We start from the raw sequence: 17,684 nt of genomic DNA, 5'->3' as shown, positions 1-17,684 counted from the left end.
CAGAATTTATAACCTCATTAGTGTGAGAAGTTTAATTTAGAATTTTTCAGCATTTATTATCAGATCTAATCAAACCTAACCTTTACACTCTGGCAGTGTTCCATTCCACTGATTTCCTTTGTCTTTGAAATACATGCATGTTCGGTATTCATCACCTTTTAAGGTATATCCAGTTTTAAAACACAGGTATCTTACTGTTTCGCCTAGTGCTACAGATCCAATTCTCAACCCATGTTCTGGAACACCAGGATCAGGGCAAGGTGATGCTGAAATGATATAGAAAATCAAAAATAATGATTCCAATTAGCTGTTGATATCTGAAATTAAAAATACTACATATTTATCTGTTATAATTTTATGGTATTCCCAAGTTTTCAAAAGCAAATTATGAATGTTAAATGCTAAGATATATACTGTTTTCGAATCCAGAGCTGCAAACCTTACCGGCACAAACTGGTTCAGTTCCTGTCCACAGACCATATTCATCACATGTCCGATTGATCACACCCATTACTTCATAACCTCCATTGCAAGAGTATGTTGCTACATCACCAAAGACAGTACCAGTCGTAGAAACAGCACCGTTCTTAGGATTCGGCAAGCTTCCACATGATTTCTCTAAAACAAGGTAAACAATTCCTCACTGCATTTTTCTTTAATTTATTTACGTCGCTATTTGTCTGCTTCAGGCCAGAAAACGTATGTTTTATGTTGGTGATTTATATTTTGTTTTATGATTGCACTCTCCCATAAGCAAACAATAGTTGAATTGAAAGAAAAAATGAGAGCAACGTGCCAACGTAAATTAGAAAGGCTGGTTGATTACTGATATTTGCCTATTGCTGACCCAAATTCATTTAAAATGTACAAAAAAACTTGTGATTTGTCTTGTTGTGTTGGTTAACATTCAGTGCTAACCTTAGACTATACCTTAATTTATTTATTTTGTAATCTTGAATAAACACCATGTACTATACCTCGTTCGGTTTTAATCAACTATACTCTAAACTTGGTTTTGCTTGAAGACCATTTTACATGGTAGTAAATTCTTATTGCGTGTATTATACATATATATTACAAATAGCACAATTACAGATAGCGCCGGATAAGAACGAAAAACCAAAACAATATAGCCAAAAACAGAGGCCGTGAGAGACATGAAAATCAAATTAAGTTGATCAGCCAATAAAAGCAGAATTTCTTACTTTAAAAATAATATGAGAGGATTTAAAACTTATTTGTATTGTGATACAACTGCCATATTTTGCCAATAATAACGCTGGCAGTGCCAAAATACTAATGATAACTTCGGGACTGACTGGTATCCATGAGACTAGTAACTGGTCACAAAAATGGATTTTTTACATACTTTTGCATACAGGAAGATTTCCTGACCAGAATGCATGGCTGATGTTGTGCACACATTCACGATTCAAATTTCCAGAAGCTCTTTCATAACCAGAGTTACAAGTGTAGGTGACGGTTGTGGAAATTTTATATCCAGATGCGGTAGTATGGTTTGTACCATTTACTGTGTATACTGCATTTTCAACTTGTTTTGGTTCTGCACAGCTTGCCACTTAAAATGCAAAATAATAATACATAGAAAAAATATATATGAAAAGCTAGCAGGATTATTTTGTTATTAAATGCCTTGGTATTTGAGTTAATCGATCTTTAGTAGACTAATTCATGATAGTTAAACACAAAGTTGTACATATACCAACAAAGATTGAAAAATACCTATGCTAAAATTGATTACTCTACAAAGCCCAAGCAAAATCACTTAGTGAAATCCTCTTAAACAAATGTCACCTATAGGATTCCTACTTCAGGTCATGAAACAAAGCAAAATATCATGGTTTTATGGGAATTTTACGTGGATCTAAATCTTAGTTTCTAATAAACATGACTACAGATGTATGGTTTATTATGACTTATGCATGTAAACTTTCTCAATTAAAATTAGTACTTTAAAAAAAGTACTTTAATTGTCCATTTAAACTCTTATGGCATAAAGTATTTAAGTAAACAACCAAAAAAAGAAGATTTACAAATTTTTAATTTACAGCATTGTAACATGTAAATTAGCGGCTTCTAAAGGTTTCTAAATAGTTCTTTGTTAACCCAAAAATATTAAGAAATTACACATACAATGGCAGAAAAAGTCATCCTAATAGCAGAAAAAGAAACGTAACTGAAGGTTGAAAACAGCAAATTATCTTTTTAATTTGCTGTAAGACGATAGAGAAACTTACAAACGCAGGTTGGAAATGTTTTATCCCACTTTCCATCTTTTAAGCACTTGACGTTGCGATTCCCTTTCAAAACATAACCATTGTTGCAGTAATACTGAAGGACGACAGGATAACGATTACCATAGTTGATTACATAGCCATGATTAGGAATATCAGGAACAGGACACGGATTACCTGGAATTACAAAGGAAACTTAGTTTTAACAATTTCTATTTAAATAATTATTTTTAGGTTTAAATTAGGACTTTTAAAATTTAAAAAACATAAGTGATAAAGCTATTTAATCTTTATAAAAAAATAGTAAATTGAGATGATGGTATTTGCTGTCAACAAACTCCTTATTTAAAAGGCGAGCTAAGGCAAAATTACTGTTCCCAGGTTAATAGTTAGCTGTGTCTGCCAACATAATGAAAACATGGTTTTACAACTACGGTTGACTCTTGAAAAGAAACATCAGTATTAATATATTAAAAAGAGCTTTACCAAAACATGTGTGGTTTACGATAGCAGTTCTCAATTCGACACGATGCAAGGTTGTGTTGTCACCATGATATAAGAAATATCCATCTTCACATTCACATTTATATCCTCCTGGTTGGTTTCTGCATATTTGATTACATTTAATAGTGTTATTTGTTCTTTTGCATTCATCGATGTCTAAACATAAAAAGGAGTATAAACAAAAGGTCAAGCATAAACTTTCATAAAGTTACGCATTGCAAAAATGAAATTCTCTGTTCTATTTTAACTAAAGATGGTGATGCGTAGTATGTGAATTTGATATATTTTTGTAGTCTAAAGAATTGTAGAATTATATCTTTTTGTTCAGGCTTTTTGGGTGTATAGAAAAATTTGGCAAGAAGTTTATTATGATGATTAAAATTTAAAACAAATTTAAACAAACAAGTTTAAATTCACTTCACAAAACAACACTTTTAGCCATTAGTCTATTTTTTTCGTGATTTAAAGACCTTGAAGCAACCATTCCTTCCTTAAAAACACCAATTTCCAAGTTCAATTATAAAAACAACGCTTATCCCCATTAATAACAATTCTCAAGCAAATTAAATATCACAGTGTTACCTTTGCATGTTGTCGTATTCACCCGTTCATATCCAGTTTCGCATATACAAAGAAAACTTCCAATGTTGTTTACACAAGTGCTTCCCTCTCCTTTGCATGGCATACGTCTGTCACATTCGTTTACATCCGTACATGTTGGAAGATTTGGAGTCCATATACCAGGTGCTAAAAATACCATAAGGACTATAAGAACAAGTGGAGTTACCCTTTGATATTCAGCAACCAGAGAATATCTCCTGAGTCTACAAAATTCATAATTATGAAAAAAGCAGTATGGTTTCATTTGGTGTTAAATTTTTAAATCTACTTGTTTACCTGTATATTGTAGGCTAAAAGCTAAAGATATTATTTAGTTAGTTCAGACCGATCATAAGTGGCAAATCCAAGAAATTGCAGTGAAAATAGAAAGTTTGAAATTGTACACAGACCATTGCTTTAAAAATCAAATGATTTCAGATAATTTGAAGCTTACATAACATCCTTTAAAAGACATTGGAGCTGTTATAAATATTTTTCAACATGACTTAATAGCACAATTCCAGTAAAAACAATAAGTAGAAAAAATAGAACCATACCATCACATTTAACTTGAGAATCTCCATTCAACTTGAATCCGGCTTTGCAGTTAAAATTAAGAATTGTACCAAAGGGCACCTTCGTGGTGTTCATAGATACGCCTGTCATTATGGAATTATCTGGTGCTACTGGATTCAAACAATAGATAGCTAAAACAGTTTAAAACAAATATTAGCATAGTTGCATCTTGTTTCTGACAAAATTAGGGCAAATATCAACAGTCTCTGTGCAAAGTAACAAGCGAATGTCAAATTAGTCAAGAAGCTACTTTCCCATAATTCTATGTTTTGTCTACTGTGAGCATACTTAATTTCTCCGATATATTCTTAACATGTAAATTATTTCTCTGATATGTTCTTCCTGAACAGGTAAGCAATAACAACTACATAAATAACAAAGATATTGCATTGTGGTTCAAAACAAGATGTCTTTGTCAAGATTCTCTGTACTGATCATGCATAGTAACACCCTGCTGTACAGATCTCATAGAAAACTATACTTTAGACTATCTCCAAACATTTTTGTCATCAGTCTGATATCATCGGTTAATGTTATTTGAATAATGAAATGATAACTTTAAAGTGCACCCCTCCTTAACCTTGTGTGAAAAAATAAACTCGGAAATTTTTACTAAAAAATATTTCCAAGGACATCACAGTTAAGGTTTACTTAGATATGCATTATCAGTAATGTTTACCTTTGCAAGTAGGTGTCTTTGAACTCCAAGTCCCATCGGCATTACAATCAATTGTTGTTGCTCCTTCAATCATAAAACCTTTTTTGCATGAATATGAAACAGATTTTCCAACTTGGAAGTTGTCACTATTTCTCATTCCATTTTCTGGTGTTCCTGGATCTTTGCAAAGGTTTACTAAAATAAAAAACAGTTATTTCTTACTTTATTAAGAACCATGTATCACTTAGTTTTCAATCAACAATAATTAAAATTTTGGTATAAACACCAAAACTGATCGTAAGTTTCATACTTTTGCAAACTGGTTGAGTCCCACTCCAGCTTGATGTGTTTTGACAAACTCTATTCACGTTTCCAACAAGTTTAAATCCAGCATTACAGTAGTACGATATTATAGTGTTAAAATCAAAGCTTCCATTATTTTTTGTAGAAACAAGAAATCCACCATTATTAACATTCCCAGGATGGCCACAATCAATTTCTACAAGATTGAAAACAAAAATAATGTAGAAGATGGTGTTGATATCTATATTAGTTATATTTTTATACTTTTTTCACATTTATTTTTCAACAATACACAAACTTGTATTTGTAACACAAAATTTTGACAAGGTGATATGTGGTAAATAACAAAAAGTTAAGTCTAAATCTTTTATGTATAGCAAGCATTGTTATTAAGCCATATTTAATACATGCAATGACATAAAAGCTATTAAACAATCATGAATTCAAAAATTGCACTCTGCAATTCAATATTTCGTTAATCAAATAAATTTGTATGCTATTACAACTGTCCGTTATAACAAGTAACTCCTAAAAACTTTTTTTTTTAATTTTTTGTAACTTACAGAACTTGTATTATGTTCTGTATACTTTTAATTTCATGTTATGCCCTCTGCTGCGGACTTGATTTCTTTTAATTAGCAAATCACACGAAAACAATTTATAACACAATATGCTTTTAATAAATGCTTTTAAAAGGAACAAAAGCAAATTTGATAATGCTCAAAATTTCTTACTATCACAGTATGGAATGGGTTTTGACCAAATTCCACCATATTCACATGTCCTGCTGTTGCCATTTTTTCTGGCATATTTATCTCCACATTGATATGATGCAACAGCGCCATAATGTGTCCGTCCAATGATAACTCCACCATTTATCTTCGGTAACTGTGAGCAACCTTGTGAAAAATTTAAATTTATCATTAACCATTTTTTGCACAAAACAAAAACACAACATATCTGTTTTCAAAAAAATACATCAACATACCAATGGAAAACGTTGCATTGAAACCATTCAATTGATATGTTACGTCTGACTTGAATTTTACCTCCACGAAAGATTGGTTTGTTTCAAGAATCCAGGAATGTGTTAGCCATCCTTTTGTTTTTTGACCAGAGTATTCAGTTATCTTCTCACCTCCTTTTGTTTTCAATGTCAAAACATCATATTTCCTTTCAGTGTCAAATTGATGAAAAATAAATGTCAAGGGCCGGTTCTTTGGCTCTGTTATCAACCATGTGCATCGTAATAAATTGGGATATGTAGAACGGCCAAAACCAGGACTGGACACAATACCTTGACTAGCATTTATTGAAACAAGGCATCCTAAATACAATAAAACATTTTAGCTGGTAACACTGGTATTAAATTAATTAATTGTAAAAAGTGCAATTGAAAAATACATTTCAACAAGGTTGTTGTAAAAAGCACAATATAAAACACCAGCTTTAAAAATTTTGTTTAAAAAAAAATAGATAAATATTTCCAGTACTTTTCATGATTATTCGCTATTTTATTTTTGGTTCTAAACAATACATCTTATTAAAAATACGCTCCTACCTGATTTAATTACTGCTCTAAAACCCTTCCTGGTGTTCACAAAGTTTGATTGAAATTTCACCCATAATTTGTCTTTCGAGGAAAAAACTGTGTCAGGAATTTTATTACCAGAGTACTGGCCAATAAGAAAGTTATCTTTGGAATTTCCATCCCGAACTTCAATAATATCATTATCTTTTTCTGTTTCAATATCAAGAATTATTAAGGTAAGGATTTTGAGTGGATCTTCGTTTTTGAACTTCCAAATACACTTGGTCTCATCTGGATAATCACTGGGGTAGTTTGGCGAATTAAAGTAATATACACCACCCTTTTTGATAGTCACTTCAATATCACAATCCCCTTTCACTAAAACATAACACAGTATCAATATAAAACTACTACAAAATTAAGATTTGCTATATATGGGGTAGTTACAGTAGGTGCTTTTGGTAAACTTACCAAAAGTAAAAAAGGAAAACAAAATTATCAATAATCAATAAAACACTTGGTTAAAAAACAATTTATTTTCATGAAGCTTTTCGTAATCTGAGTTACATTATGATAATGTAACTTAGATTACGAAAAGCTTCATGAAAATAAATTGTAATGTAACTTAGATTACGAAAAGCTTCGTGAAAAGATTTATTTTTTAACCAAGTGTTTTATTGATTATTGATACTTTTTTATGGCTAAAGACTTACACAATGAAAACAAAATTGTTGTATTGCTTAACCCTACCTTAACCAACTGCAGAAAATGTATGAAAATCCAAAATTTATGTGCACTAGTCTGATTTATTATATTCTTTTTTTATAATATCAATCCTAGTTACTTTTTTATCAATAAAAATAACAAAATAACATATTTGTAAACAAAGTAAAAACCTGACCTCTCTATCAAAATAATGCTTAACAAGATAATATAGACCATTTTAAGTGTGGACTAGTGATTTGTTAGCAACTTTATTTTAAATTTATTAAATTGCGAAAAAAAGCAAAAGTATTCTCATTTTTTCATCTAGTCACACTTCTAAAAATTTTAAAATTAAATTTAGTGCATACTGAAGTATTTCTCACTTTCAAACTCATTTAAAAAACCATAATCCTGTAGCTGGTATTAAGAAATAGACAAACTATTATAAAAATTTCTTAGGTACAAACTCCTTTAATAACGGTACTCTTATATAGCATTTATCCCTTAACTAGAAAATAGGTAAACTACTATAAAAATAAAAATCATGGTGGATTCAACATGATAGTAATTTAATACCTGCTTTGTATTGTGCAAAGAATCCTGAAAAACTGTCGCTAGGGTCTGTCACCAAAGATACTCGTAGTGTGTTTGAGGTTGTCATCACAGCTTTTGGTATAACGTGACCATTAAAGCGACCAAATGATTTTGAGGCCAGCGTTTTTCCATCAAAAGCTTCAACGTAATCAAAACCTTCTTCCACAGAAAATGTCAGATATTTTAATTCGATTTTATATGTTTCTGGTACTTCTATTGTCCAGGTGCAATCTCGATTGTCCCCATATTTGTTTGGGTAGTTAGGAGAAGTAAAATTACCAGCCATTCCATACATATATCCTCCACATGAGGTTGCTAAAAGTACAGTGACATTTATGTACTTAATAAGAGAAAGGTAGAAAAAAAAATACAAATACAAAACAAATTTTACATCAATAAAACATTAACACAAAAATTTCAAATAAAACTTACAACAATTTTTCTCATCAGAGTTATCACCACAGTCGTTAACACCATCGCATATTTTTTGTTTGGAAACGCATTTACCATTATCACAACGCTGAGTTCCTGGCGTGAAACAAAAATTGACTAAAGGCTTTCAAATCTATATAATTGTGATATCAAATGAAGCTTAACTAAATGTTTGCCAGTTTTTTGAAGTCTTTTTCTTTAAAACATTTAATACGAATCAATGTCCACTCTTTCACAAATTCCTGCCCTTAATTTACCTATTTTATTCATCAGTATAAAAGTGACCAGGTACTTTTAATATGCATAGATCTAGGTCAATTTTAGATCTGCATTTGATAAATACCAACCTCATGAGTCTGTTACACATAGCAAAATTTGCAACAGCAAATACAATAAAAGTAATTTTTCAAGCGCTTGCACAATTATTTGCACAAAATTCAAAATACTAAAACATTTTTCTTTAACATTTTATTTACAGTAACGTCACATCTCCATTCCTTTAATTTTAAATGAAATTAACAATAGAAACAAAAATATTAAATTATTGATATTAAGTTTTGTACCTATACCCATTTTTAATGTTTATTGGCTACAGCAAATATTGTTTGCTTTAAAACATATAAAAAAATCACAACTTGTAATAGCGTAATAGCAGCTGTTACTCATATTATTACCTGACTAATACAAAAAGCCGGTTAGTATGGAAAAATCTGATGATTTGATTGGTGGCTCTTTAATGCAGGGTTATGTATGGAACCACACTAATTTTTATGGAAAGCTTACTAAAATTGAAAAACAGATTTACATAACACATAAAATATAGAGGTCACTCACTTAAAACCATCTTTTGTTTAAATTCACATAAACAATAATTCGAATTTGTTTTGTGAACTTAAAAAAGTTTTCAAATCAAGTGACTTTAAATCCAAGAGCATCAAAACTGGAACATGTTTTTTTCTTCCTTTGTGACTTGCGAAAACAATATAAAAAGATGACTTCTATTTTTTTTTACATAAGGAAATTTAGCTCTTAGAGAGACATAGTCAAATACAAAGCCCTTAAGGGTCAGGGGCACAGTAGGTGCAAGTAATATAGTAGAATAATTTAATTCCCTAGGGGAAAGTTTCCTTAAATAGGAAAATATCGGATATCTGAGTTTTCTTCCCCTCGTCAGATTGGAGAGGACACTATGTTACTTGCACGTTAATTGCTATTGCAAATTTTGCTACGTGTAAGACCTTTAAGATTCTGGGTTGCACAACATTTAATTAGGACTAGAAAAACGCCTTGCAGTATAGGACATTAAGAAGTGCAATTAAATACTTCTTACAGAAATATTGTGATAATAACGGAAAGAAAAGAAAAATTGTATTCACAAATATAACATTTCCTTCTTAAAACAATTCACAAATAGTAATGGCACTTGGGTTTGCAACTTGTAAACTCTATATCTGGATTCTGAATTAGTTATTTTAAACTTAAAAAGTAATACTCACCATTTACACATCCGTCAATCTAGAATAACAAAAAAAATTATTTCATCATGATCATGAACTTGCAACAGAAGAACACAATAAAAAGTTCTAGCTCTTTCTTAAGATGTTTTTAACAAACATAAAATTTTTTGAAAACACATTGTTCCAACAGTTAGTAACATAATGAAACTTAGTTGAGAAATATTTGTTTTAGAGGTAACCACCATTTCTAATATCCGTAGCAGTCATGAATTTAAGTATGAAGTAAGTTATTCTGAAAATAAATAAAAGTATGAAAATGCACTGGCAGAATAAAAAAAATTTGGCTAATGACAGCTCAATGAAAGAGTGGTTTAGTTTGTTCTTGAAAATGGTTCTGTAATTTATCTACTTAATATAAAATCCACACGCTATTACTTTCTAACTCACATTTATTTGTAAAAAACAAGCAAATTCTTAGTGGTTATTTCCTTGCTACCCGACATTGCAATCTGGATGTTCCAACTGCTAGAATACTTGGTGCATAATACTTCCTGGTAACAGCACATTACAAACAAAAATTTATAGCGTAAACTTTTCAAGATAAAATTAAAAATTAAATGAAGATATAGATTAGCTAGGCATTGTGTGAGGAATGATGACGAGGTGTACTTAGACTAATTACAAAACTCTGAATATACACTGGGTTAGCAGTGAAAGTTGAAACAACAATTGTTCATTTTAAGTAGAATTCAGTTTTGGAATAAAATCTGGTTCAGGTGAGGAGTCAAAGCACTCAAAACTAATAATAAAGATAGTCAACCATTTCTTACTTATAAATTTTGTGATTAACTGATTGACAAAACCAGTGCAGTGACCATAACAATTTGAATAATGAACAATCATTACAGTCTGATCTATTGCAAAATCCACTCAGCTTTTATAGCTATGCAAAAGTCAGTTGAGTAAGCTATGCTGGGTTCTTTTCGTCACAGAATATATGTATCGAATGTGAATACTTTAAGTAACAAATAGGCCATAATAGAAAAAATGTTACAGACCTGACACACAAAATGAAGATTGTCACCACAAGGTGCATCATTCCAAAGATATTGATGAGACCGTACATACATTTCCACACAATCCTCTCCAGGAGTTGAATCTTTAGGCTCATCTGGGTACCAACGAAACTCTTGTTTAACTGCTTCTGAACCATCTGCCCATTGGAACTCCCCTTCATTCACTCTATCATTTAAACCTGTATAGAAAAGGATCATCTGAAGTAATAATAAAAATCAAAACTGGTGTTGTGTAATGCATGTAGATCCCTTCAGGTAATCATATGTTAATAAAACGAAAAGACAAGTTCTTTAAAAATATTTAACCCAAACAAATTTGAACATTTTAGAAAAGGGACCACAAAATCCCCACATATTTCACTTAATTAACATGATATTTCTCCAAAAAACCACCCTAAATAGATCTACTGATGCAGTACACAGGCACAAGGATAACAACAGATTTGAGTGTTTTAGATATATACATAAAGAACCTTCCTCAAAATAATTATCTAATAATTAATTAACTAAGACACACATGCCTATCAATTTATGAAATGCGCATGAAACCTACACATAGAATCTGAATTCACAAAGGCCTGAGACAAGAGCTCTAGCCACTGATCTACAAGTACTCATTTAATCCTGTTATTGCAAAAAAAACATACTCTAGCTTACCAATCCATATTGTTCTTGTTGAATCACTCACAGATGTTACGTATCTCGTCAAAAACATATTTGTGGCAAAATCCTTGATAGTGACAAGATCGCCACCTCTTTGTTTGCAATGGTATCTTGCATCTGTCCATGTTTTTTCCTCTTTTACGACCAGGTAGCATTTTTCACAACGTTGTTGCCATCCTGAACATTTTTAGATAAATTGATGAAAAGTAAAAACAGTAACAAAGAAAAAAGTTAAAAAAAATTACTACAATTATGACATCGTGTTAACACATCTACCTACCTTCTGGACATTTGTAGTTTTTTGCATAAAAGTCATTATTTTGGTTCTAAAAAAAGAAAGTTGTTCACATCAATATATGCCTATATTAAAAAAAGCCAAGAATTCAATTTTTTTAAATAAATGTTATGAAAAATAAAATATATATACTCATTGTTGTATAACTTGACATGTGCCTTAGTTATTATTTTATTTATTCACTAGTCAACAAGCCCTCAAGCCCTTTTGTGTATGTTTTTGCATGATTATTTACCGTATTGCGTTACAGATAAATAGATGTGCATATATTACATGGCTAGCCTCATAAATATTAAGGGATATACCCTTATCTCCAGGAGGTGCCATGGCGTAGATGCTGAGCCCTAAAGTATTTAGTGCTAATTTTCAGCTACTCAGTCCAATTAGGGTCTTCCCTCTACCAAACAAATTCCTGCAACATCCAACAGACCCACATAGTATGCCATCTTCTCAATTTTCCTTACATCTCTTGGGTTAACTAGAGGCTATAGCAACATTCACCTGCCCATATTAAATTGCAGCTAAGGAGAATCTAACCCTGGTCTCAAGCACAAGAGTTATTACCACTCTAAGCTTCGGCACTACAAACACTAACAGAGAAGGTCAACCATAATAAAGAATTCAAAATGGTATTCTAATTCCAAAATCACATGCGCTAGGTCAGCTATAATCTATTAAATTAGGACATTTTAAGACAATCAAAAATGAATATTCTGTGTGGTGATTTGGCAACGTCTGTATTATTTTAACACACTAATTAGTTTGTGATGGCATAACCTAACAGAAAAAAGTGCATAAATTAAATCCTTATGTACCTTTTCCCTTCTGTCTTGACATATTTTCTTTAAGTACGCAGTATATATAGTTTTCCAAACATTTTAAAAACGTAATTACCATGCAAAAGTAGCATATGAGAAAAAATAAGTAAACAAAGTATTTATTAACCCTAGCCACATGTGCGCCATGTTTCCAAGAATTGTGAACTCTCCTCCGCTGTATGCCATCTTCTTCTACCCCCGAAATATTAAGGAGGTTAGCCCTCATTCTCGACCCCAGAGCCCTTTGAGATAAACTACTTTTGAGCTTATCTCAAAGAGCTCTGTGGCCGAGCATGGCTTTTCCCAAAAGAATACAGATTCAAAGCGCTTATTCAGCAGTATTTATGCCGTTGATGGATAAGAGTTAAGACTACAAAAGCCAACTTCGTCCCCAGGGCATCTTGTATCTTTTCTGACCCCGGGTCAGAAAAGATACAAGATGCCCTGGGGACGAGGTTGTACAAAAGCGTCCCTCTTTGTAATACCTTAATATTGGTATAAGCAAAAGTCGGCAAAAAAGGTCGACAAAAAATATCCGGGGAAACATTTAGTCACTTTGGACTTCGTTTTGCCGACTAATGTTCAGATCAAAAACAAATTTTAAATTCTTTTTTTCAATAAAACGACAAAAGGCCGATGGAAACTATATCAAATCAGTCAATTTTAATGATTATTTTTTCTTTTTCCTTTATTTCGACACCTTCGCTGCTTTGGTCTTTAACTTCTGCTACGTTCTTTTCTCCTCGGTTCTCCTCTTTCCTTTACAAAGCTCACTTGAAATATTATTTAGAAAGAAAAGCGCAGAGACTAATGAATGATACAAGGCCGTTTCGGCAAAAAAGTTTGATCGAGCAAAAAAATAGCTAAAAAATATCAAGTCACTTAACAAAAACTTGATCACTTTTTGCCGACTTTTTTTACCGATAACGCACCTGCCACGTTGTGTAATAAAAATAACTCCGATCCGTTGAGTAGTGAATTATCGGCGCGTTTTTATTAAAAAACAGACTCGTTTTATAATAAAAACAACTGACGCGTTTTGTATAAAAAAATGATAATTTATATAAACCTACTTTTTAGTGAAGTCTCCTGGGTGAAATGAAAAATTTTCGTGATTCTAATGTTAAATAAAACTCATTGGCGCTGGAGTAAAATTTTTAGATTGTTACGTCCTAGATTGGGTAGGAATTGTGTAGAATCACATCCTCCGCACAAATCTACGCCCATATTTACCAAAGATTGCTACGCCCTTATAAAGGTTTCTCGCTGACACATACTTTCTTTTTTCTTTGTATTGGATGTGAGAAATGTTGCTATGGTTACTACATGCATTATCAACAAACAAACAAAATATTCTCACTACTTTTTGACTAAGAATTAATCCTCTTTTAACTTTATTTGTACTCCCCACGCAAAAAAACTTACATCATTTACTACAGTCTGCAATGTGAAGTTGTTGCATATATATTTTAAACAATAGGACGACAAACGAAAAATCAGGACACTTCGGACGAAGTGTTTGCTCTAATCATGTGAAAAGAGGAATGCAAAGCCTTTAAGTGATTAAAAAAATCGTGCACAGCAATAATTTAAGAAATTTGCACACATAAATTTCCGATACTGCATCAGCTGAAACATTAATTATGAGCTTCGCTGTAATAGACAAAATATCCTAGAATTTTTTGTCTACGCAGCGCCGGTAAGAAACAAGCCATGGGAACGAGGTTGGCTGATTAGCGGCCTTATTCTTTTTAAATATGGTTGTGGTTGTTCCAACTTTTTTATCGTTTTCTTTATTTTTTTCACTTTTTGTCTGTTTACACAAAGATTTTAATAAATATGTTAAATATTTGAACAGGACATAGAAAAGGTTTCCCCCACCTTGTTACCAGTTTTCACTACTCTGACGCCAACCCATGAACGTCATAATTGCTTGGAGTAAAGTTGGTTTATATGTTATATTTGATTGAAGCTGATAAAAAAAAAAGTCTTGTCAAAAATTTTTTTTTTCTTCAGTACAACGACATCATAGTAGTTTTACACCCTAAACGCTTTCTATAAAAAGTGGTGTCCTGTGTCTTCCAGATTTTTTTGTGGAGGAGAGTTTGATTGTAAAGAGGAGAGTTGGAGAGATAGGTTTGTAAAGTTCGCGCTTTCTAAAAAAATAAAAGTTTCTTAGTGGCGGGAGAAAAAAAAAATAACGTTCGAGCCAATTATGCAACAGAATTTCTGGAGAGATAAATTACATGCCGGCTAGATGCGTGTGAAAGAAAATTTTCATTTTTAACTTTTTAAACTGAGCATGCAGACAAATTTGTTGATTCAGATTGTAAAAGCAACAACATACCTTGTCTAAGATATCGTTTGACCATGCATAACAAAATAGACAAAGCAAAGTGGTTATAAATAACACCAACGTTTTCGACATTTCTTTTCGATTTTGTTTCTTCTTGTAGTAAAGGAAGACAGATGCAATGAGATCTTTTACGCACAAGTGTTTACAAAGCGCACACAAATCTCTTCAATATTTGTTTTTCTAAGGTTTTTTCAATAACTATAGTGCGACTCGAACATGTAACTTTAGGAACAAGAATATTTCATTCGCCCAGCGAATTTAAAATTGTAATGATTGTAGAGAACTGGCCAGCCAGCCTTGCAATCTTTGTATAAAATTTCGTTTTGTTTGTCGCAAACTTTATAAGTTTTTGCCCAATGTTGACCGTAAGGATTTTGTTACTTACTAAAACAAAACGCTTCAACGCGGAGGTTGACGAAATGTAATTTTCTGGAGAAAATATAGTTAGAGATGAATTGAAAGACAAGGAAAGGAGAGTTGAAAATATGCTTCAGTTTATTTTTACGGAGGAGGAAGCAAATAGATCAAAGTTATTAAGAGTTTGTGTGTGCTAACAACAACGATTTAAGATCTGGAACATTTGCTTAAGATTTTTTAGCTTACATGTTACCCAACGCAACCGTGGACCAACAAACAATTTCTGACTCACAAACCGTGCTGACAAAAGCATTCCTTGTTATTCCAGAAAATTAACAAGGCACAAAATTTTCAAAATTTGAGTTAATTAGAAATTCCTTTTTCGATCAATCGCAATACAAAGCCCTCTCACACACGAATACTGATTACAGTTCACTCATCTAATAATACGATTAAGCAAACGTCTTGAAGAAAATGGTTAGTCATTTCATACGCCGAGGTTTGTTTGTAGTAATTACTTTCTCTGCATTATGACACTTGATCAAATGAAAAGCAAAACGAAACAGGTCATCAATTAGGATATTTACGAGGTGTTTAGACATTTAGTGTACGTATTGTTTTTTACTTTGGACACGACTCTTAAAATATTATTTATGTTACCAGATGATTCCCTAATCCATAAACATTTATTGTGTTAAATATAACTATCCTGTTTCTATAATGTCCAGTATATGTCTATCAGTGCAGCTGTGGCGCAAAGGACTAGCGCGTTGGGCATCTAATTCAGAGGTTGTGGGTTCGATAATAATTTCGTGATCGTTAATTCTTTGCCTTGTTATTTCTTTGAATAGATCCATTAAATAGACACTTTAATTATTGACTAGATTGGGAAAAAATGTTTGTAGTAGCAAGAGAAGGAAAAAAAATAGTTCATTTTCATAATTTGTTTTGTAAAAATTTTTGCTGCGCATACTCTAAGTAAGAATGTTTTATTTCGCGAAAAAGATATCCGCTAAAGCCCTAAGGCAATCTCGTTTCCAGGACGTTTTCTTCGTCACACAAAAAGCAAAAAGGGATGAGATTCTTGATGTGATCTTGGAATGACATTTACCTAAAAGCAACCTCGTCCTCCTTTCGCTTTTTATATCAGGTACCTCAAGGGGTGCTGGGGACGAGGTTAACCAAGAAGAGAAGAGACTATAGTAGTTTCATGAAATTATAATCAATTTTCTCTTACATCGGGTGATACCTTTAACATCTGGAAAATTTACCCTGAGGATGAGTATAAGCAGATCTATCAATACAATTCTTGAGGAGGTGTATTTGTAGTGTCAACATTGTGAACAATGTCGAAATTATCATCGCATTGACAACACAAGTTTACTTAAAACAAACATAAACTCCTCCGTACGTGAGAAAGGAATGTGTAACAAGGTGAAACTTTCCTCGATTCCAGGGATTTTTTTCCTTTCTGATACGAGAGAACGTAAAAATCCCTGGTAAGGAAAGTGGAAGTAAAATTGGACAATATCAAAGTTGAGTAGATTACAAATCCTGATAATTCTTGAATGGTGAATTTTGTTTCTCTGCTTACGTGATGACTCATCGTATGTAAAATGGGCGAGGCACATTGGTTTGCTTATAAAACTATATGTTCAGAATTTTCGAGCTAATTCTGACATTTTTACTGTTTTTACGTTACCACCTTGCATTGGAACAACTAGTAGAAACGATAAAGGTGTGGTAAACCATATTGGAGGATTTGCAACTGTGGTAAACCATATTGGAGGATTTGCATCTATTGGCGATTTTTGGAATTTCTTACAGATTTAAATTAGCCCCTCAGTAACTCGAACACCGGACAACTCGATTATCTTGAACTATTATTTTTCTTCGACAATTTTTTGACGTAATGTAAAGCTTGGATAGACGCTGACGATTCTAGAAACAATTAATAAGCTTGTTTTTCACAACCCGGAGTTTTTCTAGAACAAACCCATCACGGATATCTCCTCTGCTGATGATTCTGTCATCAGCTGTCGAGCCTTAGAAGTACTCCGAGACTAAATGTCATTTTGCGGCAATGAAGATTGTGTCCTTAGGTATGTAAACAAAGTTGAATATAACTTATTATATTTGAGACAGATGTAGTATGAGACGATCACCTGCCTCAGGCGACCACATAGGGTCGCCTTATACAAGTCTGACTGTACAAACCTTCAAGCGAATAATATAAACATTTTTGTTTTAAATTGTCTGCATTCGTTTTTTGTATAACTTCCCCTGTTTTACTTCAACATTCCACTATTTTACTTAGTCCCTTGGAGGTTCAAGTTACCAGGAATTAACTGCTAGTAGCTATAGTCAAAATCTAACACAAAACGATCCAACTTTCGTTCACTTTTAACTCCAAGCTGTAAGTAACCATTTCATTTGTCAGTTCGTGCATGGGAACACTAAACAAAATATAAAGTGTCAATATGAAACACAAGTTTGCCGACGTG

General features: G+C 32.3%; 1 protein-coding gene across 1 annotated transcript; it reads right to left on the bottom strand.

The window, feature by feature from the left end:
- Nucleotides 1-8,047: 8,047 nt before the first annotated feature.
- On the bottom strand, nt 8,048-15,864 carry LOC130613829 (collectin-10-like). The gene is made up of 6 exons (XM_057435178.1): nt 14,815-15,864; nt 11,635-11,680; nt 11,349-11,531; nt 10,674-10,870; nt 9,655-9,673; nt 8,048-8,254 (listed from the first exon to the last, which is right to left on the bottom strand). The coding sequence occupies exons 1-6, from the start codon at nt 14,893-14,895 to the stop codon at nt 8,130-8,132; spliced, it is 651 nt and encodes a 216-aa protein (XP_057291161.1). The 5' UTR covers nt 14,896-15,864; the 3' UTR covers nt 8,048-8,129.
- Between the last annotated feature and the right edge of the window lie 1,820 nt (nt 15,865-17,684).

Source organism: Hydractinia symbiolongicarpus, chromosome 11 (genome assembly GCF_029227915.1).
Source record: "Hydractinia symbiolongicarpus strain clone_291-10 chromosome 11, HSymV2.1, whole genome shotgun sequence".
Taxonomy (NCBI): domain Eukaryota; kingdom Metazoa; phylum Cnidaria; class Hydrozoa; order Anthoathecata; family Hydractiniidae; genus Hydractinia; species Hydractinia symbiolongicarpus.
The sequence above is the reverse complement of the archived record's forward strand: the minus strand, read 5'-3'. Positions and strand labels throughout refer to the sequence as shown.

Excerpts from the sequence above, each read along its gene's own strand:
- LOC130613829 (XM_057435178.1), bottom strand. The coding sequence starts at position 14,895 with ATGTCGAAAACGTTGGTGTTATTTATAACCACTTTGCTTTGTCTATTT. Across the intron at positions 11,681-14,814 it reads CAAACGATATCTTAGACAAG|AACCAAAATAATGACTTTTA; the intron begins GTATGTTGTTGC and ends TTCTTTTTTTAG. Across the intron at positions 10,871-11,348 it reads AACAAGAACAATATGGATTG|GTTTAAATGATAGAGTGAAT; the intron begins GTAAGCTAGAGT and ends TTTTCTATACAG.